The sequence below is a fragment of the Ranitomeya imitator genome, chromosome 5 (assembly GCF_032444005.1).
Source record: "Ranitomeya imitator isolate aRanImi1 chromosome 5, aRanImi1.pri, whole genome shotgun sequence".
In the NCBI taxonomy this organism is placed as follows: Eukaryota; Metazoa; Chordata; class Amphibia; order Anura; family Dendrobatidae; genus Ranitomeya; species Ranitomeya imitator.
This window is the reverse complement of record NC_091286.1, coordinates 434,643,450-434,668,827: the sequence shown is the minus strand read 5'-3', so window position 1 is coordinate 434,668,827 and position 25,378 is coordinate 434,643,450. Positions and strand designations below refer to the sequence as shown.

Genomic DNA, 25,378 nt, shown 5'->3' with positions numbered 1-25,378 from the left:
CAATTTCTTCTCTTACCCTTGGGAAAATAAAAAATTGGGGGCGAAAAGATAATTTTTGTGAAAAAATATGATTTTTTATTTTTACGGTTCTGCATTATAAAGTTCTGTGAAGCACTTGGTGGGTCAAAGTGCTCACCACACCTCTAGATAAGTTCCTTAGGGGGTATACTTTCCAAAATGTTGTCACTTGTGGGGGGTTTCAATGTTTAGGCACATCAGGGGCTCTCCAAACGCAACATGGTGTCCCATCTCGATTCCAGTCAATTTTGCATTGAAAAGTCAAATTGCGCTCCATCGCTTCCGAGCTCTGTCATGCGCCCAAACAGTGGTTTACCCCCACATATGGGGTATCGGTGTACTCAGGACAAATTGTACAACAACTTTTGTGGTCCATTTTCTCCTGTTACCCTTGGTAAAATAAAACAAATTGGAGCTGAATTAAATTTTTTGTGAAAAAAAATTAAATGTTCATTTTTATTTAAACATTCCAAAAATTCCTGTGAAGCACCAGAAGGGTTAATAAACTTCTTGAATATGGTTTTGAGAACCTTGAGGGGTGCAGTTTTTAGAATGGTGTCACACTTGGGTATTTTCTATCATATAGACCCCTCAAAATGACTTCAAATGAGATGTGGTCCCTAAAAAAAAATGGTGTTGTAAAAATGAGAAATTGCTGGTCAACTTTTAACCCTTATAACTCCCTAACAAAAAAAAATTTTGGTTCCAAAATTGTGATGATGTAAAGTAAACATGTGGGAAATGTTACTTATTAAGTATTTTGTGGGACATATATCTGTGATTTAATTGCATAAAAATTCAAAGTTGGAAAATTGCGAAATTTTCATAATTTTCGCCAAATTTCCGTTTTTTTCACAAATAAACGCAAGTACTATCAAAGAATTTTTACCATTGTCATGAAGTACAATATGTCACGAGAAAACATTGTCAGAATTATTGGGATCCGTTGAAGCGTTCCAGAGTTATAACCTCATAAAGGGACAGTGGTCAGAATTGCAAAAATTGGCCCGGTCATTAACGTGCAAACCACCCTTGGGGGTAAAGGGGTTAAAGAGCGACTTTCACACACAACACACACACATATTATCAAGACAATACTATCGCATGGCCGTGCGGTCATGCGCAGTTTATATAGTTGCAGCACAGGAAGCAGCTCCAAAAGTTTTGCCCTTTCAGGACCTGCCAAGACGACCAATGGGATGTGCTGCAGTACCTGAGCATGTGACCCTCGATCTCCAATGGGAGATCTTGCCCTGGGCATGCTCAGTGTGTACAAATAAGGACTTAGTCCCAGAGAAGCCCGCTCGCCGCAGATCAGTGCAGGGTACAACAGGAGAGCCAGAAAAGGCAGCAGTAACCCTTTGCACAGAATCAGTCCCAGCGAGACGCTGGGAGCGACGCCTCCGCTGAGCAGAGCCCACTGCGGCCGAAGCAGAATGGGAGACCGCAGCAGACACGGATCGAGTTTCCCCCTGTGCAGCAGAGGAAACTCGACTCCTAACAACTCCAGAGATAAAATAACAATTCAGACACTTAATCAATTATATAAAAAGGTTTTGTTTGAAAGGGAATTTTCCACTTTGATAACACTATTACCCTACAGATATGGTGTTAATCTGATGGTAAATAGTGTCATGTACATGCCCGAACATTATACTAAAAACGTGGTTACTGGGGAAAAATTGACATTATTCCTCCCAGTATAAACAGGATTTCGGTCATACAAGCGTGCCTGTGCAGCTACATTCAATAATCAAAGCAGCAGAGCCAGGAGTTTACTAACTACAGTTGTATTATTAATCCTAATATTTAAATTTTATGCAGTAATCTTACTGGCATTGGATCTACTTAAGGGTAATTTGTATATCTATAAATCATAGTGTCTGCTTTGTACTGCTGATCACGAGCGATATGTGTGCCAAGACATTCACGACTGGACAAAACAATGCTCTAAAATGCACAGTTCCTGCATGAACTGGCCAGATTTAATGGTTTTTATGCTCAATGGTAACTTTATAGGTTGGTCAATGGTTCTGTGAGACTTAATGTATGAACCTAAAGATTTACATTTGAGCTGCATCCTGTTCTTTGTGTGCAGCCCATACAGGAGCTGCGCTTTACAGACTAACAACTCTTTGTTACAGTAATTTTGCAGTGGAACAAATGGTACAGAAACTTCTCAAAACTGTGCCAATAGCCATCTTTTAAAATGACAATTCCAGGCTGCATGTTTCTTGGGGACCTGTGAGCAGCGTAACTGATTGCAGGTCAGGGTGTGTATGTGCTTTTATTAATCTGTGTGATGCTCATACTCAACACTGAATACATCTAAATTATTTTAAAAAATGTTTCCATTTTTTCATTATTTGCATATTATTAGCATGTCTATCGATCATGTGATTTCCATAACGCCACAAATTTACCTTCTTGGTTTTGCAATTTCAAAGTTGATGAGTGCATAAGTACATTTTTAATTTTGTAATAGCTCTTTAAACCATGTAGTACAAGTGAACACAATAATAAAACAATACAAGGTTCCTTACGATAGATGAGCATATCTTTTATATTCAAATTTATCCACTTTGTCGAATTTTTAAAAAAATTATGTTTTGCAGCCAAACATGTTTCAGTAAATTTCAAATTTTGCAAAGCCTGCAATTCCCTGTATTTATTTGTGTAGCTCTCTGAGGTCTCCTAATACTGAATTAGTCTATTTTTAAGCTATTTAATATGCATATTGCCTCTTCTGAGAAAAAGAGGACTTAAAATCTATAGCGCCACCTGTTGGAAGTAGTGATCCTACAAGTCACAATCAACCCTTTAACGAGTCGTGCAGCTATTTAACACATCCACAGCCTTAGTAAAGTCAAAGTGACCTCAACATATATGGCTATGAATAATTGGATGTAAATCACTTGTACACAATGACCTGTTTAATATCACTGTGCACCATCAAGCTTGTTATGCTATTTAAAATGTTAAAAGGGAAGTAAAGGTACCGTCACACTAGACGATATCACTAGCGATCCGTGACGTTGCAGCGTCCTCGCTAGCGATATCGTCCAGTGTGACACGCAGCAGCGATCAGGATCCTGCTGTGATGTCGCTGGTCGGGGAAGAAAGTCCAGAACTTTATTTCGTCGCTGGATATCCCGCTGACATCGCTGAATCGGCGTGTGTGACGCCGATTCAGCAATGTCTTTGCTGGTAACCAGGGTAAACATCGGGTTACTAAGCGCAGGGCCGCGCTTAGTAACCCGATGTTTACCCTGGTTACCATCCTAAAAGTAAAAAAAACAAACGCTACATACTTACCTACCGCTGTCTGTCCCCGGCGCTCTGCTTCTCTGCTCTGGCTGTGAGCACAGCGGCCGGAAAGCAGAGCGGTGACGTCACCGCTCTGCTTTCCGGCTGCCCGGCGCTCACAGCCAGAGCAGAGAAGCACAGCGCCGGGGACAGACAGCGGTAGGTAAGTATGTAGTGGTTGTTGTTAGGGGTCGAGTTCCTGCTTCTGCACAGGGGGAATCTCGGGCCATCTCCGCTGCGGTCTCCCATTCTTCTCCTGCCGCAGTGGAGCCTGCTCAGCGGAGACGTCGATCCCAGCGTCTCGCTCAGTCTGACTCTGTGCTAAGAGTTACTGCTGCGTTTCCTGCTTCTCCCATTGAAGTCAGTGCTGGGCAGCAGCGAGCGGACGCTTCTGGGGCTAAGTCCTGCTTTTCACATTCTGAGCATGCCCTGAGTAAGATCTCTCAGTGGAGATCGAGGGTCACATGATCAGATACTGCAGCTAAGGTCCTTGTAGCTTCTAGGACTAAATCCTGCTTTGCACTCTGAGCATGCCCAGGGCGAGATCTCTCAGTGGAGATCCAGGGTCACATGCTCAGGTGTTGCAGCACTCCATTGGTCCTTCTTTGTAAGGTCCTAAACATGCTGCAACTATTTAAGGCTCGCATGGCCGCACGGCCATGCGCTAGTATCAAGTCATATGTGCTTTGCGCCAGTGTGGTTATGCATAAGTGTGTTCAGGGACCCAGCTGAAATAAGCCCCTAGAATACCGGCACCTCCGGTGAGGAGATTGTATGAGAGTGTTCAGGGACCCGGCTGAAATAAGCCCCTAGAATACCGGCTTCTCCGGTGAGGAGATTGCATGTTGTATAACCACAGACTGCTATCAGATTGGCAGTAAGCTTGTGCTCCTGTGAGGCTAACAGGGCACAGTGCTTTCCTCTCGCGGCTGCTCTGTGAGGTAACAGAGCTAGTCTATACCGCCAAACAGTGCCACCATTCACTAGCAGCAGGTTCTCGCTGCACGGTGGACCCCGGGCTGCGAACGCACCATTTATAATAAATATCTATTTCTACTCGGTGCGTTCCGCTAGCCCTAACAGTTGTTTTTTTTACTTTAACGATGGTAACCAGGGTAAACATCGGGTTACTAAGCGCGGCCCTGCGCTTAGTAACCCCATGTTTACCCTGGTTACCAGCATCGTTGGTCGCTGGAGAGCGGTCTGTGTGACAGCTCTCCAGCGACCAAACAGCGACGCTGCAGCGATCCAGATCGTTGTCGGTATCGCTGCTGCGTCGCTTAGTGTGAAGGTACCTTTAAGATGACTGCCATGCCAGAATTTATACACAGGTGATATATATAGAGGAGGCCATTGGTGTTTTAAAAATTAAGGTCCAAATGTAATCCCTCATTGGGGAATAGCAAGAGGTTTGTTGCTTTGAAAATGAAAAAGCTGTAGCTTTTCAACAAACCACCCTAAAATTATTACTTTTTGTTTGCAGTAATAGCTTTGCTGTTTGGAAAGTGAACCTTCAATGACTTTTCAAAAATATGTTTTTCTGAGCTGTTCCATGTTTATAAAACCCGTGCAAGGTAGAGATGCCAAAAGAAATACCGTAAAACTGTAGAGCTCAATAGACCGTCAATACTTTGGACATGTCTGTCAGTGTAGGACCAGCAGTGGCAATCTCAACAGCAGCAACAAAGGCATTGATAGCCCTTTCTGATTGGCTGTTCTATTCCATGCACAGTGATAGCTGCAAGGCATTATGGGGCAGCCTGAATGGTTGCATCTTACATAGTTATTAAGGTTGAAGGAAGACTATATGTCCATCTAGTTCAACCCATAGCCTAACCTAACATGCCCTAACATGTTGATCCAGAGGAAGGCAAAAAAAAAACCATGTGGCAAAGAGTAAGCTCCACATTGGGGAAAAAAATTCCTTCCCGACTCCACATACGGCAATCAGACTAGTTCCCTGATGTCATATGAAACTTTATTTGCTGATGTTAGTCTTCTACTTTGTGTTAAACAGTAGCAGGCATTTTGGGGGGCAGCTCAAATATTCTGAATTGAAGATTGTTGGAATTCTTCATATCCAGCGAATTTTCTAAAATTCGACTTAAATTTGATTAAAAAAGAATTGACTTGCTCATCTCTATTCCTTACCAGAAGATGATTGTGGAAGTGTTGTGCCTGGTGTTTGTGGCACTGAGCTTTCTACAGTGTGCTTAGTAGTTGGAAACACAGCGGTAGAACCTGGTGAAGTAATTGATGTGTTTAGTTAGATAATTTCCAAAATGCCAAAAATGTTCCTTTTTTTGATGCACTATCAATGTTGAGGAGTGTATAAGTAAGTGTTTTATATTATAATAGCTCTTTGACCATGGAGAAAAAGAGAACACAAAAAAATTGTACAAAACAATTCAAGGTTCCTTAGAAAAGATGAGCAGATCTTTTAAACACAAATTTGTCAGCCTTGTCGAATTTTTTAAAAAACTGTTTATCAGCCAATCAGTTTGCCATAAACTTCAAATTTCACAAAGCCTCCAATTGACTGGAATTAATTGTGTAATGCTCAAAAGGTTCTTAAGACTATAAGAAACTCATTTAAAGTTATTTTACACATTCATAGACTTAGTAAAGTCGGAGACCTCAACTTACATGACTATGGGTGAGGTAAATGGATAATTATTGATCTTAACTAATAGCTTGTTTAATAGCACTCTAAACCATCAGAATTTATGCTTTTTAAAATTTAAAGATGGTTGGGCAGTAGAGATGAGCAAGTGTACTCGTTGTCATCACCGCAGCAGAATGATTTACTTAGCGCTAGCCAGCCTAAGTACATGTGGGGGTTTGTTGTGAATTCTGTGGCTGAATTCACTCCTGTGGTCACAAGTGGTACTGCAGCTTCTGAGCTTCCTCTCTCAGGTGTTCTGGTGAGCTCGTTGGCTGCTTTGTTATTTAACTCCACCTGATTCTGTCTTCCTTGCTCCTTGTCAATGTTCCAGTGTTGGATCTGAGCTTCTGGATCTTTCCTGTGGCCTGCTGCTCTGCTTAGATAAGTGCTTTTTGCTTTTGTTGCTACTTTTTCTGTCCAGCTTGTCTTTTCGTTTTGCTGGAAGCTCTGAGACGCAAAGGGTGTACCGCCGTGCCGTTAGTTCGGCACGGTGGGTCTTTTTGCCCCCTTTGCGTGTTTTTTTGCTTTAGGGTTTTTTGTAGACTGCAAAGTTCTCTTTGCTATCCTCGCTCTATCTAGAATATCGGGCCTCACTTTGCTGAATCTATTTCATCCCTACGTTTGTCTTTTCATCTTGCTAACAGTCATTATATGTGGGGGGCTGCCTTTTCCTTTGGGGTATTTCTCTGAGGCAAGTCAGGCTTGTTTTTCTATCTTCAGGCTAGTCAGCTCCTCAGGCTGTGCCGAGTTGCATAGGTAGTTTCAGGCGCAATCCACAGCTGCCTTTAGTTGTGTTTAGGTTAGGTTCAGGTATTGCGGTCTACAGAGATTCCACGTCTCAGAGCTCGTTCTATTGTTTTTGGGTTATTGTCAGATCACTGTATGTGCTCTGATTGCTGGCACACTGTGTCACTGGATTGCCTACATAACAGTACAAGGAGCCAACCTAATGATTCTCAATAGAGGGAAAAAAGAAGTTCTGACATCATTTTTTTTTCTCAGCTCTGTGTTCAGTCTTTTTTTTTCCCCTAGACATTTAGGTGTTTCAGGACACAGGTGTGGACATGGATATTCAGGGTCTGTGCTCTTCAATGGATAATCTCGTTACACATGTACAAAGGATTCAAGATACTATTGATCAGAAATCTATGTTAGAACCAAGAATTCCTATTCCTGATTTGTTTTTTGGTGATAGAACTAAGTTTCTTAATTTCAAAAATAATTGTAAGCTATTGCTGGCCTTGAAACCTCATTCTTCTGGTAATCCTATTCAACAGGTTTTGATTATTATTTCTTTTTTGCGCGGCGACCCTCAGGACTGGGCATTTTCTCTTGCGCCAGGAGACCCTGCATTGAGTAATGTCAATGCGTTTTTCCTGGCGCTCGGATTACTTTACGATGAGCCTAATTCAGTGGATCAGGCTGAGAAAAATTTGCTGGCTTTGTGCCAGGGTCAGGATGATATAGAAGTATATTGTCAGAAATTTAGGAAGTGGTCAGTACTCACTCTGTGGAATGAATCTGCGCTGGCAGCTTTGTTCAGAAAGGGTCTCTCTGAGGCTCTTAAGGATGTCATGGTGGGTTTTCCTATGCTTGCTGGTTTTGATGAGTCTATGTCTTTGGCCATTCAGATCGGTCGACGCTTGCGCGAGCGTAAATCTGTGCACCATTTGGCGGTATTGTCTAAGATTAAACCTGAGCCTATGCAGTGCGATAGGACTATGACCAGAGTTGAACGGCAAGAACACAGATGTCTGAATGGTCTGTGTTTCTACTGTGGTGATTCCACTCATGCTATTTCTGATTGTCCTAAGCGCACTAAGCGGTTCGATAGGTCTGCCGTTATTGGTACTGTACAATCCAAATTCCTTCTGTCCATTACCTTGATATGCTCTTTGTCATCGTATTCTGTCATGGCGTTTGTGGATTCAGGCGCTGCCCTGAATCTGATGGATTTGGATTATGCTAAACGTTGTGGGTTTTTCTTGGAGCCTTTGCGGTGTCCTATTCCGTTGAGAGGAATTGATGCTACACCTTTGGCCAAGAATAAACCTTAGTACTGGACCCAGCTGACCATGTGCATGGCTCCTGCACATCAGGAAGTTATTCGCTTTCTGGTGCTACATAATCTGCATGATGTGGTCGTGTTGGGGTTGCCATGACTGCAAACCCATAATCCAGTATTGGATTGGAACTCTATGTCGGTATCCAGCTGGGGTTGTCAGGGGGTACATGGTGATGTTCCATTTTTGTCTATTTCATCATCCACTCCTTCTGAGGTCCCAGAGTTCTTGTCTGATTATCAGGATGTATTTGAAGAGCCCAAGTCCGATGCCCTACCTCCGCATAGGGATTGTGATTGTGCTATCAATTTGATTCCTGGTGGTAAATTCCCAAAAGGTCGACTGTTTAATTTATCCGTGCCTGAGCACACCGCTATGTGCAGTTATGTGAAGGAATCCCTGGAGAAGGGACATATTCGCCCATTGTCATCACCACTGGGAGCAGGGTTCTTTTTTGTAGCCAAGAAGGATGGTTCGCTGAGACCGTGTATTGATTACCGCCTTCTTAATAAGATCACTGTGAAATTTCAGTACCCCTTGCCATTGTTATCTGACTTGTTTGCTCGGATTAAGGGGGCTAGTTGGTTCACTAAAATAGATCTTCGTGGTGCGTATAATCTGGTGAGAATCAGGCAAGGAGATCAATGGAAAACTGCATTTAATACGCCCGAGGGTCATTTTGAGTATCTAGTGATGCCGTTCGGACTTGCCAATGCTCCATCTGTGTTTCAGTCTTTTATGCATGACATCTTCCGTGAGTATCTGGATAAATTCCTGATTGTTTACTTGGATGACATTTTGATCTTCTCTAATGATTGGGACTCTCATGTGAAGCAGGTCAGAATGGTTTTCCAGGTCCTGCGTGCTAATTCTTTGTTTGTGAAGGGATCAAAGTGTCTCTTCGGTGTGCAGAAAGTTTCATTTTTGGGGTTCATCTTTTCCCCTTCTACTATCGAGATGGATCCGGTTAAGGTACAGGCCATCCAGGATTGGACTCAGCCGACATCTCTGAAAAGTCTGCAAAAATTCCTGGGCTTTGCTAATTTTTATCGTCGCTTCATCTGTAATTTTTCTAGCATTGCCAAACCATTGACCGATTTGACCAAGAAGGGTGCTGATTTGGTTAATTGGTCTTCTGCTGCTGTGGAAGCTTTTCAGGAGTTGAAGCATCGTTTTTGTTCTGCCCCTGTGTTGTGTCAACCAGATGTTTCTCTTCCGTTCCAGGTCGAGGTTGATGCTTCTGAGATTGGAGCAGGGGCGGTTTTGTCACAGAGAGGTTCTGGTTGCTCGGTGTTGAAACCATGTGCTTTCTTTTCCAGGAAGTTTTCGGCTGCTGAGTGTAATTATGATGTGGGCAACCGAGAGTTGCTGGCCATGAAGTGGGCATTCGAGGAATGGCATCATTGGCTTGAAGGAGCTAAGCATCGCGTGGTGGTATTGACTGATCATAAGAACCTTACTTATCTCGAGTCTGCCAAGCGCTTGAATCCTAGACAGGCCCGTTGGTCGTTATTTTTTGCCCGCTTCGTTTTTGTGATTTCGTACCTTCCGGGCTCTAAAAATGTGAAGGCGGATGCTCTGTCTAGGAGTTTTGTGCCCGACTCTCCGGGTTCGTCTGGGCCAGCGAGTGTCCTCAGGGAGGGAGTCATTGTGTCTGCCATCTCCCCTGATTTGCGGCAAGTGTTGCAAAAATTTCAGGCGAATAAATCTGGTCGTTGTCCGGCGGAGAAACTGTTCGTCCCTGATAGGTGGACTAGTAAAGTTATCTCTGAACTTCATTGTTCGGTGTTGGCTGGTCATCCTGGAATCTTTGGTACCAGAGAGTTAGTGGCTAGATCCTTCTGGTGGCCATCTCTGTCACGGGATGTACGTACTTTTGTGCAGTCCTGTGGGATTTGTGCTAGGGCTAAGCCCTGCTGTTCACGTGCCAGTGGGTTGCTTTTGCCCTTGCCGGTCCCAAAGAGGCCTTGGACACATATTTCGATGGATTTCATTTCTGACCTTCCCGTTTCTCAAAAGATGTCAGTCATTTGGGTGGTCTGTGATCGCTTTTCTAAAATGGTCCATCTGGTGCCCTTGGTTAAATTGCCTTCCTCTGATTTGGTGCCTCCAGCATGTGGTTCGTTTGCATGGCATTCCTGAGACTATTGTTTCTGACAGAGGTTCCCAGTTTGTTTCAAGGTTTTGGCGAGCCTTTTGTGGTAGGATGGGCATTGACCTATCTTTTTCCTCGGCTTTCCATCCTCAGACTAATGGCCAGACCGAACGAACCAATCAGACCTTGGAAACATATCTGAGATGTTTTGTTTCTGCAGACCAGGATGATTGGGTGCCGTTGGCTGAGTTCGCCCTTAATAATCGGGCCAGCTCGGCTACCTTGGTCTCTCCATTTTTCTGCAATTCTGGGTTCCATCCTCGTTTCTCTTCAGGACAGGTTGAGTCTTCGGACTGTCCTGGTGTGGATTCTGTGGTGGACAGGTTGCAGCAGATCTGGACTCAGGTAGTGGACAATTTGACCTTGTCCCAGGAGAAGGCTCAACTTTTCGCTAATCGCAGACGCCGTGTGGGTCCCCGACTTCGTGTTGGGGATCTGGTTTGGTTATCTTCTCGTCATATTCCTATGAAGGTTTCCTCTCCTAAATTTAAACCTCGTTTTATTGGTCCGTATAGGATTTCTGAGATTCTCAATCCTGTGTCTTTTCGTCTGACCCTCCCAGACTCCTTTTCCATACATAATGTATTCCATAGGTCGTTGTTGCGGAGATACGTGGCACCTATGGTTCCATCTGTTGAGCCTCCTGCCCCGGTTTTGGTGGAGGGGGAATTGGAGTATATTGTGGAGAAAATTTTGGATTCTCGTGTTTCTAGACGGAAACTCCAGTATCTGGTTAAATGGAAGGGTTATGCTCAGGAAGATAATTCCTGGGTTTTTGCCTCTGATGTCCATGCTCCAGATCTTGTTCGTGCCTTTCATGTGGCTCATCCTGGTCGGCCTGGGGGCTCTGGTGAGGGTTCGGTGACCCCTCCTCAAGGGGGGGGTACTGTTGTGAATTCTGTGGCTGAATTCACTCCTGTGGTCACAAGTGGTACTGCAGCTTCTGAGCTTCCTCTCTCAGGTGTTCTGGTGAGCTCGTTGGCTGCTTTGTTATTTAACTCCACCTGATTCTGTCTTCCTTGCTCCTTGTCAATGTTCCAGTGTTGGATCTGAGCTTCTGGATCTTTCCTGTGGCCTGCTGCTCTACTTAGATAAGTGCTTTTTGCTTTTGTTGCTACTTTTTCTGTCCAGCTTGTCTTTTCGTTTTGCTGGAAGCTCTGAGACGCAAAGGGTGTACCGCCATGCCGTTAGTTCGGCACTGTGGGTCTTTTTGCCCCCTTTGCGTGGTTTTTTGCTTTAGGGTTTTTTGTAGACTGCAAAGTTCTCTTTGCTATCCTCGCTCTGTCTAGAATATCGGGCCTCACTTTGCTGAATCTATTTCATCCCTACGTTTGTCTTTTCATCTTGCTAACAGTCATTATATGTGGGGGGCTGCCTTTTCCTTTGGGGTATTTCTCTGAGGCAAGTCAGGCTTGTTTTTCTATCTTCAGGCTAGTCAGCTCCTCAGGCTGTGCCGAGTTGCATAGGTAGTTTCAGGCGCAATCCACAGCTGCCTTTAGTTGTGTTTAGGTTAGGTTCAGGTATTGCGGTCTACAGAGATTCCACGTCTCAGAGCTCGTTCTATTGTTTTTGGGTTATTGTCAGATCACTGTATGTGCTCTGATTGCTGGCACACTGTGTCACTGGATTGCCTACATAACAGGGGTTACTGGTTGCTAGGAAATCCTCACATATATTCAAGCTGTCTAATAGCTGTAAATCATTCACATGAACCAATGTAAACTAAATCTCCGAGCATTCATAAATACTCGGAGATCACCTGAGTGTGCTCGGGAAAACCCGAGAAACGAGGATGTTCACTCATCACTAGTGGGCAGATGTTACAAATGCCAGAATTTATACAGAGTTGACGCACATGGAAGAAGCCATGGGTGCTCCCAAAGCAAATTATCCCTGTGCAGGATAGAGTTCTCAGCAGATGAACAGTAAAGCTGTTGAGCTCAATGGACAGGCAGGGGAGTGTGACCATCTATAGTTATTAGATGTAACAGCAACTGCACAGTATAAAATATGTTGGGGCAGGCAAGGAGATGACCGGCATTATAGGACCAGCACTTGCAGTCTCAACAGTAGCAACAAAGTCTTTGTTAGCCCTTCCTTTTTTGCTGACCTGTAGCCTGTCAAGTGACAGCTACAATGCATTACAGGGAAGCCTGCATGGTCACTAGTGTTGAGCATTCCGATACCGCAAGTATCGGATATCGGCCGATATTTGCGGTATCGGAATTCCGATACCGAGTTCCGATATTTTTGTGATATCGGGAATCAGTATCGGGATTAAGATTCATGTGTAAAATAAAGAATAAAAATAAAAAATATTGATATACTTACCCTCGGACGTGCCCTGGTTGTCACCGCTGCAACCGCCATGCTTCCCTTCCTAAAAATGAGCGCGTTAATGACCTTCGATGACGTCGCGGCTTGTGATTGGTCGCGGTAGCGTCATGTGACCGCTCACGCAACCAATCACAAGCCGCGACGTCATCGAATGTCATTAACGTGCTCATTCCTAAGAATGAGCGCGTTAAGATGCGAACTCGGCTTCAGAAAAATGGCCACCGAGATCGCCATCTGCGCACGCGCGGCATCCCGTGGCCATTTTCCTGAAGCCCCGGGAAGCCGAGAAGAACCATCTGCGCATGCACGGCCTCACAAAGATGGCCACGCCCACCGATAAACGGCTGAATAGCGCAGATCGCGCTATTTTCCTTCAAGCTGCGCAGTGGATTCGCCACTTGGACATGCGCACACTACTACGCCACCAACGGAGATCTGGGGGAGAAACAGCGCTGTCACCACGCCCATATGACCTGACCAGCGTGAGTGACAGCTCAAAATGGCAAGGTATTTTGGCAGCATAGGTGGGGAATAAAGGCTCCAAAATACACTAATGTAAAGCACAGCTATGCCCCTATTTAACGCTATTTTTAGCTCTTCTTGAAAAAACGGGGTGACAGGTTCCCTTTAAGCATCTCTCAAACCATTTTAGATAGTTCTATGTTTAATCATATTTTTCAAACCATGCCACATACTTCATTATCTAATAAAGCAAAATGGGACATGCAAGGAAGCATGTATTTAAACTGAAGAAGTTAATGTTTTATTTAGTTTCAAAATTGTTATAATTATTATAGTGCATTTGTCAAGGTTGACCTTAATTTTCACTGTTTTTAACACTCGTGCAATTCATTAAGTTTGGCCTAGTGAATACCAGTCTTAACAAAATGCTTGCTAGAATACAGTCTTCTGATTTATTAATGTATTAGTCTAGTCTCTTACACAGTGTTAGGAATGGAGTATATTTCTTCATTCACTTCAGTGGTGTTTCTTATGATTAATTTGATGAGTGGGTATGACTACACCCAGACCACCCAGGCTACTGGTGTAGCTGCAGGGACTGAAATTTAAAAACTAATAGTGGTAACGTTTTTTGTGCATCTCTCGAGTTGCGAAAAAATGTTGCAACTTATTAGGGCGTTTATACCAGATTTCTGGTGTAACCACTTTAATGAATCTTCCCCCTCAGTTTCCTTTCCTGGGCATCTTTAGCCTGAAACTACTTTTTATATATATTTCTACAGATACCACCGATATTTAGCTAATGCAATTAATAGTACGATCTAGACAGTCAGCCCGGTAATTTCACACAGTACAGCACAATTATTCATCTAATGTACTGTTCTCTATCTGTGTCACGATTAGCTACTCCTTTTGACACCCAGTGACAACAGGTCATTTAATTTTAATGATAAACTGTGCATTGTATAAGACTCATAAAAATGTATTTTTTCAAAATAGAAACTCATTTTTGAGTTTCCACCAGCTAGTGACTACTACACATTAGGACTTGCTTTACATTTGTTAGTTATGGCCCAAGTAAGAATATTTTTAAGCAACTTTTGTCATTCTAGATCACTACATTTGAAGGGTTAGAAAATTCAATAATTCTGCATACATTTGCATAATATGCCTGTCTGGAGTATTTTGCATGTATAGCACTTATACAACAGGTATTTTTTTTAAAATGATAACATAATTCACCAGTATGTAGCATTTTCTACACTTGTACCTGGATCTTTGGTTGATGTTAGCGGAGGTTGTGAAGCAGAGATGAAGCTTGTATGGGGTGGTGAAGTAGATGGTATAGCTGGAGTTGTTGATGGTTTATTTGGGTCTGTAAATAACATAAATTTCAATGATCATATTCATTATTGATATTACCCAACAAATTTCTTTTACCAAAAAAAGAGAGGCTATCTTACCACAAATTGTGTTATTTATCCAGTCTCCCAAATCAACACCTAAGGATTCACATGCTGCCGCATAAGCAGCAAGGACACTGCAAATCAAATCATCATCGCCACCAGTGACACACTGATCAAAGACGCAGCTATCGAAATAGTGATTGGGGCGAAGAACACCATGGCAAGGTTTGAAAGGTCCATCATTTTGTCTAAGAATCCAACATTTCAGTTGGGCCTCTAGCAATATGGATGGTGGACAGACTACTGGAGGTGGTGGAGTAGATTCACATCTGAAAAGAAAATTTAAGAGCTTAATACATACATAATCTTAAAAACATAATTAATAGTAAATTAGGACTTTTGTTGATTTTAGCCTAGCTGATCATGTGTTTGTTAATGTTTCATAAATGCATTGTCTTAATCAATATTTAAAAGGAACTCAGCAGCAGCAGCATGTAAACCCAACAGAGATCTTCATCACAGAGAGCTATTTTTCCATGCCATACAAATGAGGAACTCCCACTGGGCTGCTCACTGCCAACTTCCCCTCACCCTGCTTGGCTTGAATTAGAAATCTGACCCTCTTTGCTTATAGGCAGAGATCTGTCAATTAAGATGAGCTAGGTGGGGAGAAGACAGGTTGCCTTTGAAGAAAGTAAGCAATAGTTTATAATATTTAAGTCAATAAATTATAGTAAATACTATACACAGTCCACATGAATTAAATATTTTATACTTATTTTTCTATTTGAAAGTCTCTCATTCTTAGATTATGTTTACTCTCAAGGCAAGACAAAACATTTTACATTCAGACATTTAAAAGAGCAAAACTGTCTCTACAGTTATTTATTAGGCAGGATTAATTTAAATCTATAGTGTTATCACTAACTACCTCTGGTCTGCCCATAGATTTTAAATGTCCAGTCTCTACTCAATACTGCCCTTACATGCTAAAATATAAATGTGGTCTAAACAGAAGATAAATTTGATTTAGTGCCATGTTTGCCTTTTTGAACTCTATAGCTGCAGAGATTAATTAGCGCTGTTTACGCATATTAGGAAGAGCTGATCATGCTTTCTCCTCTGGATGCATTGAACATGTGATTACTCAATGTAGGGAGGAAAAAAGAGCTGCTGGTTCTTATGTGACCCAATCAGCTCTACTATGCTAATCAGGAGGATAAAATTTCCCTGTAACTGAAATTAATAACAGCTCCAGTTACAGGGGAAATCAGCAAAAAAAAAAGTATTAAAGGGGGTCAAGTTTACAATGTATTTTCTAAATATCTAGCTTTACACCATAAGCACATTTGTAATTAGCCTTAATATACAAATCTCTACACTTCTCCATATCTTGCTGAGGCAATGCTGATGTCACTCACTACTTAAATCTCTGTCCTTCATCTTGTATCACAGTTAGAAGCAGCAGAGATAAAAGGAGCAGAAAGCTGGTGCTGCATTCAACTATCCCACTGATTCTATCACGGTGGATCCAAGACATCGTAAGAGGGCAACAATGCAAAAAGTTGTAGTAAGAAGCTGCAGTGCTGTCCTCCAAATGACATCCTGATCCACGAGGGGTAATAGATGCTGCATGGAAGTGAATGCATCCCCAGCATGAATTATATATTTTATACTTATTATTTCTCCCACTGATTCTATCACCATGGATCCAGGACATCTTAAGAGGGCAACGATACAAAAAGTTGTAGTAAGAAGCTGCAATGCAGTCCTCTGAATTACATCCTATTCCAGGAGGGGCGATAGATGCTGTGGGAGAGTGAGAGCATCCCCAACATTCTATGAAGTCCATTTTGAGACTCCTCTCAAACTAAATATATCAGAAAGTGGGAAAAAAAACACATTTACAGATTGGCAGTATAGGGAGATGTGTACAGTATTTTATAAGATCCAAGATTTTAACTAGATGAAAAATGTATTTTCATTTGAATAGTAAACATTTATTTTTAACAAGAAGTTTAAGAAGATACTTACGGCCATCCATCATCTGAGACTCTCCAACTATTTCCAAACTCATTAACATTAGTTACTATACTGCCATCAGGCTTCATGAAGTCATCTTGGTGGTCATCATTGTAGGTACCGCACAGTCCACATAGTGCATCCTTGTAATACTCTTTCACTCTCACAAATAATTCATGATCCCCATTAAACTGGAGCTCAAGGCCAAAGTCTGTACTGACGGTAACATAGGGGCCATTTTGTGTGATGATTATGCCAGACACATTAGCAGGAAGAGTGACAAGCACTTTATTAACCTAAAAAAGAGACATAAGAATGGGTGATTGATGTTTGCTGTACAATGATAGACCTTCATTTTTAGTATACATATTATTACTTAAACAGGCAAAGAAAATGTCTCCTCTGTATTTATACTGCAATGTAACAGTCATACATACCATTAGAATAAATTAATTGAAAGCACTAATAAAAATTCATCTACATTTCTATATTTTCTTACTTGTACAATGTTGTTCTTTCCAATGTGGATCTCTATTCCATCAACAGTCAGAGTAACAGAATTAATGGCTGTCCAGCTTGGGTTTCCTCTGTGCTCATTGCGGGTGGTGATACTGAAGTTACGAGATGTATTAGCACATGTCTCTACTACAGTATATGTACATGCACCCTGGAAGTGATGGACTCTGCCATCAAAGGTGGAATAATGGGGGTCTCCATAAATGTGGCAGATTGCTGTGCTTGGTTGGTAGCAGCCCAATAATCCATCTTGCACCTTACAGATTTCATCTTCTGCACAGGACATTGGTGAACAGCTAATAGTATTGTTTCCCAAACAGGTACATTGACTCTCACAGTTACCTTGAACGAATTGTTCTCCTTCCTGTCATTATAAAACAATATTAAAAAGAATGTGGACACAAGAGTCAGTGATAATATAAAGACGGTAATAGGTCTCTGCCTACCTTATAGTACACATCATTGTACAAACAGCCACAATGTGACTCCGGTACACATGTTCCTCCACTGATGACATATCCAGGATCACACACACAGCCTTCAGAACATGGCAAGCTGCAGTTTCCTGTAGGGTATGGGTCTACGCATGTCGCAGGGCAAGCAGATGCACATGTGGTAAAATGACTGTTTTCTGGACATTCAGGAGCTAAATGAAGAAAGATTTGTTAATGATGCAATTTATCTAGATGGTAACGTTCTCTTTTCTTGTTTGAGAAGATTAAAACATACATGTGAAGATACTTACGACAGAATGTGCTGTTTCTCCAAGATATAGAGATGCCGTCCTTCTGGCAAGCATCAGCATAGGCCGCTAATAGACTGCACAGAGTTTCTGGATCTCCATTAAGGGCACACATGTCAAATAGGCAGCTTTCCATGAATCCACCAGGACCAATAACTGAATTACAAATATGGAAAGGACCGTCTTTACTTATTAGAAGACCACAGAAGGCATCACTTCTATACAGCTCATCATCCTCTGGTGTACAGGATGGTGGTGGTGAGGGCTCAGGATCATCTGGACTACAAAGAGGATCATCATCTTCTACAATCCAGCTGTGCCCTAGCTGTTCAGAGTTCTCTGCTTGCAGTCCGTTAGGCATCATGTAATCATCTTGTTTCCGGTTGTTAAAGTTACCGCACATCCCGCAGGTTAGGCCAGAGTAATTGCTGGGAAGTTTCACCTCCACAGAAGTATCTGTGTCATATGATACAGTCAACCTAAAATCTGTCTGGAGGCTGACATATTTTCCAGTCCATTTAACAGTCACTGCTCCTCCAACTAATGTGACTGGAAGTGTAGTCCAGATTTCATTTACCTGTGAAACATAGCAAAAAGTTGTAGAAATTAGAATAAATTAACATTTCTTATTTAAACTTCTATTTCAGGCAAAACCAAGTGGCAAATATAAGTGATTGTTTTTGGAAACAAAGTGTAATTTCATAATTCCTGTCCAGAGACCATCAAATACTTCTTGAAGATATTTAATGTGTTCTGCACACTTTCCTTTGGAATAAAAATAGCACTACTCACCAAAACACGATCTTTTTCATTTTTCATCAGTTGAACTTTTTGCCCATAAACTTCGACAAGAACATATTTCACATACGACACTGTGGGATCTCCTCGATGTTCGTTCTTTGCTTCAATATTGAAATACTGTGGAGAAGAAGAACTGTTGCACAACTTTGCAAGGGTGTATGTACATAGGCCCATGAAGTTGTGATTTAGTCTATCGAAGGTGTCATAATGAGGATCATTATGGACCCGACAAACTCCATATGTGAAATAGTGGCAACCTGGTGCACCATTTGAAATTCCGCAATACTGGTTGTCGGGACAGGAATCGCTGGCACATACTAAGCCACTTCCAGCTGAGGGGCATCTGCACTTTGTAGAGCAAGTATCATCAGTCCAGAATTCAGACTCTACAGGATAATACTTATCATCATCCCAGCATCCACATTTGTCTTCTGGAACACACTTATTGCCATACAGGACATAACCTGCATCACATATACAGGATTCAGTACAGGGAAGAGAGCAGGTGGCTGGGGCTCCTGGGTTGACACAGGTAGCTGGACAGGCTGTTCCACAATGCTGAAAGTGACTGTTTGGAGGACACTTTGGTTCTGCAACCAATAAAGAATGTAGTTTATAAAACAAGTTAAATCTATAAAAAATTCTAAAATAATGTATATACTTTTAATTGAACCAATAAACAGTTTCACTACTGACTCCTGAATTACTGAAGATAAATGTAGCAATTTAGAAGTTACTAACATCTTCATAGATGGATATTGATGGATAGTGCTTGTAAAACCAGGCCATTTTACAATTATAATTTTCAGCTGTTTGTGAGATGTTAACATTGTTCTTTTTTATTGTTTACTGTTTGTTGTGTAGTAATCTGACCATCACTCCTGCATAGCTTATCAGCATTTCGCTGAAGTAAGAAGGTAACCCCACACTACAGGGATCCAGGACAGATCCAATACAGTGCAATAGAAAAGAACTTCTAAGCAATGATCTTGTTCTGCTGCTTGGCAGAAGTACTCAGTCTTTATGGCGAAGAGTATTATACAAAATAAATGAAAATTATTTAAATCTCAAAAATGGCAGAAAGTGTCAATAAGCTAAAAAATGCAAATATGCTTGTATTTACAAGCACTGTCCAAGAATACTCATTTATGAAGACAGGAACACCCTTTAAATACTTGAGTAGCCATTTATCACAGATTAAATAAGAACTGAACCTGCCACTCAATTATTTAAGGATTTTTTTTTAATCTGTTAATCACTCAGAAGATCACACTGCAAGCACCATGATTTCATCACAACCATCAAGTACTGAACGAAAAATATTCAGAGAAAATTCATTTTGTAGACTGTCACCAGATTTCATAGGTACGAGGATTGACTTCAATAAACACACATAACGTGTGAGATTAAAGACAATAATTATCTGTCTATTTAGCAGAAAAATCAGAATGTCTTTGGCTAATAGGCACTGGGAATATTTTAATTAAATAATTATTTTTTTTTATTTTAGTTGATATACTGACATATGAAGATTATTAATATGTATTCCCAAGACATTTAGTAATGCATGAAAACTTTACCACATAGTGGATACACATATTCCGTGTGTATTTAATAATAATGAAAGTGCATATCAGCAGGTTTACATGGGTAATAGACAGAATCTACTTACGACAGAAAGTGTCATTTCTCCACTCTTCTATAGTCACATTTTGAGACTGACAAGACTCAGCGTAAGCTTGGAGACTATCACACAGGATCTCCCCATCCAGGTTGGTTTCACACAAATCATATGCACAGTTATCAAAGTAAACTAGAGGATTGATAACATCGTGACAGTCTTTGAACGGTCCATTCTTGTCTGTAATGATTCCACAGAAGCTGTTACTGGCAATGGTTTCTTTTTCTTCATCAGTACAACTGGATGGATGGTCAACTCCTGGAGTACAGCTTTAAAAGAAACCAATAAATACATATCACTCATCAACACAATTTGACATAACAAAACAGAAATTATTTTGTAAGAAAAAATATACACTCAAATCAAAGATGAAAAAAAAATGCTACCTTGTGTCATTATCAACCTGCCAACTGTTTCCAAGACTATTTGAGTCTGGTTCTAGCACACCATCCGGATTCAGGAAATCATCAGCAGCATTGCCATTGAAGTTTCCGCAAAGTCCACACACTTTACCAGAGTAGGATCCTGGGATATTTACTTGGACTTTGTGGTTTCCGTCAAACTTCACTTGCAGTCCAAAGCGTGTTGTCACCAACACATTTGAACCACTGATGAATACATCAACATCAGGTGCCATATGAATCGGCAGTGTCACTGTCTGCCCATTAACCTGTAAAATATTGATGTTTAGAGAATTCTTAAAAATAATTATATAAAAACAAGGTAAACATATTTTATTTGCCTTGGTGGCTTGTCTTTAGCTTTCGAACATTAATAAAAATAAGACCTTTTTTTACCATTAGAAAAGCTAATTTTAACATTGCATCTCATATATGTATCATGACTTTTTAAAACAATAAGTATAATATCTGACCACAGATCAATAGTGATAAACTCTTCTGTTTAGACTTTACTGTGCTCTCTTCAAACAAAATGCATATAATTATTCAAGATGAAGGGGTTGTGAGTCACTGAAACCTTGTATGACAGAGGGTCTTGGTGTATGGTACATTCGTGATTCAAATTGCTATGAATGTTGGATATTGAATGAAAATAAATGTAGGGAAAAGACAATCAATTTGACTACAAGAAGTAAGTTGTAAGTTTGTAAATAATTCTGACGCAAAAAGTGTCCTGTGGATGAATATGTGTTGTATGGCTATTTATATTTGCGTTACTGGAGCTCTACAATATCTGATAACACTCTGTTACAAAGGTTTTGTCCCTCGGACAAATTTGAGTGTTCCTGATAGATTTTTTTATGCTGATTTCAGAAATGACTTCAGAATTTTCCTATCATGTAAGGTGTTAGGAGTCGAGTTTCCTCTGCTGCACAGGGGGAATCTCGATCCGTGTCTGCTGCGGTCTCCCATTCTGCATCGGCCGCAGTGGGGTCTGCTAAGCGGAGACGTCGCTCCCAGCGTCTTGCTGAGGCTGATTCTGTGCATAGGGTTACTACTGTCTCTTCTGGCTCTCCTATTGTACCCTGCACTGATCTGCGGCGAGCAGGCTTCTCTGGGGCTAAATCCCTATTTACACACACTGAGCATGCCCAGGGCAAGATCTCTCAGTGGAGGTCTAGGGTCACATGCTCAGGTACTGCAGCGACTCCCATTGGTCCTTCTCACGGAAGGTCCTGCAGGTACTAGGACTAGTTCTGCTTTGCGCACTGAGCATGCCCAGGGCAGGATCTCTCAGTGGAGGTCTAGGGTCACGTGCTCAGGTGCTGCAGCAATTCCATTGGTCCTTCTTTCACAGGTCCTAGACGTGCTGCAGCTATTTAAGGCTCGCATGGCCGCACGGCCATGCGCTAGTATTGTCTAAGTTATGTGCTTTGCGCCAGTGTGGTCACATGTGAATGTGTTCAGGGACCCGGCTGAAATAAGCCCCTAGAATGCTGGCTCCTCCGGCGAGGAGATTGAGTCTGTGTGTATTCAGGGACCCGACTGAAATAAGCCCTTAGAATGCTGGCTCCTCCGGCGAGGAGTTTTGTGTAATTGCGTGACCACTGACTGCTCTCTGTTTGGGCAGTTAGCCTGTGCCTCTGTGGAGTCAAACAGGGCACAGTGCTTTCCTTTCACGGCTACTCAGTGAATTAACTGAGTTAGTCTATACCGCCATATAGCTCCGCCGTTTGCTAGCAGCAGGTACTCCTGCACGGTGGACCCCGGGCTGCGAATGCACCAATATCAATAAAACATCTCTATTAACTCGGTGCGTTCCGCTAGCCCTAACAGAATACTAGCGCCAGGGTCTAGCTAGTAGGTGGCGGACATTCAGCAATCTTTGCGGTATATCCAGCAGCTGGAGAGTAGGTTGGCGGCTCTCGAGAGTTCAACCTTAGCTGTGGATGTTACCACAGTTGCTGTACAGGCTGCTAGCGTGGCTGCAGCAACCTTGTCCACTGCCACCCCTGTTCCAACATTATCTCGCCTCCCGCTGCCAGAAAAATTTTCTGGAGATAGCAAAACTTGTAGGGGATTCGTGAGTCAGTGCTCTATTCTCCTCGAGCTCCTGGCTGCACGTTTTCCTACAGAGCGGGCTAAGGTGGGATTTATTGTGTCTCTCTTGTCTCACAGGGTGTTGGAGTGGGCTACGCCGCTGTGGGAGCGTGGTGATCATGTGGTGCAGAGTGCTCCGTTGTTCCTGAGCACTCTGAAAAAGGTCTTTTTAGGACCTCAAGTCACCCATGACACAGCTCTCCAACTACTGGCATTAACTCAGGGTGAGTCCTTGGTCAGCCATTTTTCGGTCCGCTTCCGAGCTGGAGTGGTCGGATAAAGCCCTTATCCCCATATTTTGGAGGGGCCTGGCTGACCACGTTAAGGACGCTCTGGCCACTAGGGAGATTCCTGCCATACTGGAGGAGTTAATAACTGTCTCTACTCATATTGACCTCCGTTTTAAAGAGCGGAGGTTGGAGCGAGCCCAGTGCAGGCAGAGGTTTCGGCTGGCTCCCACCTTCGCCAAACCTTTGGAATCTCCAGTCCAGGCATCCGAGTCACATGAGGCCTTAGAGGTGACACGAGCGGGATCCAAGTCTCAGTCCGCCCATGCACATAAGGTCCGTCATGTTTGCCAGCAGTCAGGACATCTTGCCTCCAAGGGTCCTCAGCGGTCGGGGAAACGTCAGCGTCTAGTGGCAGTTGGAGGAGGTACACTAGACATGGCGATGTTTGCCTCAAAGTTGTCCTTCAAGGGGACAATTACCATAGGCCCATCCACTCTTATGGTCGAGCTATGCGTGGATTCTGGGGCAGAGGGTAACTTTATGTCTTCCGCTTTTGCCCAGCGTCACGCAATACCCTTGGTGATGCTCGCCAAGCCAGTAACCGTTCGAGTGGTAAATGGGTCAACACTACCTTCACAGATTACCCACCAAACCATTCCTTTCACGCTTTCTGTGTCTCCATCACATCAGGAGATAATCTCCCTATTAGTCATTCCTGAGGGAATTGATGAGGTCCTGTTGGGGATACCATGGCTTCGCTACCATTCTCCTCATATTGAGTGGTCCTCTGGGAGAATTTTGGGATGGAGTAAATCCTGCGAGGGTAGATGTCTGAGGGAGTGCGTTCAGGTTGCTACTACACAGGTACCCGCAGATCTTTCCTCTCTCCCCAAGCACTATTGGCCCTATGCAGACGTGTTCTCCAAAAGAGCTGCGGAGACCCTTCCGCCTCACCGCCCCTATGACTGTCCTATTGACCTCTTGCATGGTGCTGAGCCTCCCCGGGGTCGAGTCTATCCGTTATCTCTCCCGGAGATGGAGGCAATGTCTCAGTACATCCAAGAGAATCTGGCAAGAGGATTCATTAGGAAGTCAGTGTCACCGGCAGGGGCTGGGTTCTTCTTCGTACAGAAGAAGACTGGAGACTTACGTCCATGCATAGACTACAGGGGTCTTAACGCCATCACCATTAAGAACAAGTACCCATTACCCCTGATATCTGAGCTTTTTGATAGGCTACGGGGAGCAAGGGTATTTACAAAGTTAGATCTGCGGGGTGCTTACAACCTGATTCGCATCCGTGAGGGGGATGAATGGAAGACGGCTTTTAACACCAGGGATGGGCACTATGAATATCTGGTGATGCCCTTCGGGCTCTGTAATGCCCCAGCCGTTTTACAAGACTTTGTGAATGACATCTTCCGGGATATGCTCACCACCTCGGTCGTAGTCTATCTGGATGATATTCTCATCTACTCTCCAGATATTGACTCCCATCGGAGAGATGTTCGCAAAGTCTTCGACCTCTTACGGGCAAACTCCCTCTACGCCAAGTTGGAGAGGTGTGTGTTTGAGCAGGAGTCCTTGCCTTTCCTTGGTTATATCATCTCTGCCCAGGGTTTGGCTATGGATCCTGCCAAGCTACAGGCTGTAATGGACTGGCAGGAACCCCATTCTCTTAAAGCGGTGCAGCGCTTTATGGGGTTCATTAATTACTATCGCCAGTTCATTCCACACTTCTCAACTTTGGTAGCTCCCTTGGTTGTCCTCACCAAGAAGGGAGCAAATCCCAAGTTGTGGTCAGAGGAGGTCTCCAAAGCCTTTCTCTCGATTAAGTCACACTTCGCTAGTGCTCCCATCCTACATCGCCCCGATGTAGATAAACCATTTATCTTGGAGGTGGATGCCTCATCCATTGGTGCTGGAGCAGTCCTTTTCCAAAAGGATGCTCAAGGTCGGAAGCATCCTTGCTTCTTCTTCTCCAAGACCTTCACACCAGCGGAGAGGAATTATTCCATCGGGGACAGGGAGTTGCTAGCCATGAAGTTGGCTTTTTCAGAGTGGAGACACCTCTTGGAGGGAGCTTGCTTTCCCTTCCAAGTCTTCACTGACCACAAGAACTTGGTGTATATACAGACGGCCCAGCGGCTGAATTCTCGCCAGGCTAGATGGTCCCTGTTCTTCTCCCGGTTCCATTTTACTCTCCATTTTCTCTCCGGGGAGAAGAACGTTCGTGCCGACGCTCTCTCCCGCTCCGTAGTGTCATCTGAGGAGGAGGAGGAGAAGCCTCGGCTTATTGTCCCTTCTGAGAGCCTGAGAACTGTAGCTCCGGTTTCGCTAGAGTCTGTGCCCCCGGGCAAGACTTTCGTGCCAGCTAACTTGCGACCGGAGGTTCTCTCTTGGGCTCACTCCTCCAGAGTGGGTGGGCATTTTGGGACCAAGAGGACAACTGAGCTTTTGGCAAGAACATACT

At 43.0% G+C, this 25,378-nt stretch overlaps 1 protein-coding gene across 8 annotated transcripts in view; it reads right to left on the bottom strand.

Annotated features, from left to right (window-relative positions):
• The window catches only part of LOC138638112 (IgGFc-binding protein-like), a 246,804-nt gene that overhangs the window by 83,236 nt on the left and 138,190 nt on the right, over positions 1-25,378 (bottom strand). For all 8 annotated transcript variants that reach the window (XM_069727126.1, XM_069727130.1, XM_069727129.1 and 5 more), the window contains 9 exons: positions 20,561-20,844; positions 20,166-20,443; positions 18,485-19,083; positions 17,696-18,269; positions 17,397-17,596; positions 16,934-17,314; positions 16,447-16,730; positions 14,470-14,741; positions 14,277-14,381 (listed from right to left, as the gene is read on the bottom strand). In XM_069727126.1, the coding sequence (XP_069583227.1) occupies positions 14,277-14,381; positions 14,470-14,741; positions 16,447-16,730; positions 16,934-17,314; positions 17,397-17,596; positions 17,696-18,269; positions 18,485-19,083; positions 20,166-20,443; positions 20,561-20,844 (2,977 nt within the window). The remainder of the gene's footprint in view (positions 1-14,276; positions 14,382-14,469; positions 14,742-16,446; positions 16,731-16,933; positions 17,315-17,396; positions 17,597-17,695; positions 18,270-18,484; positions 19,084-20,165; positions 20,444-20,560; positions 20,845-25,378) is intronic.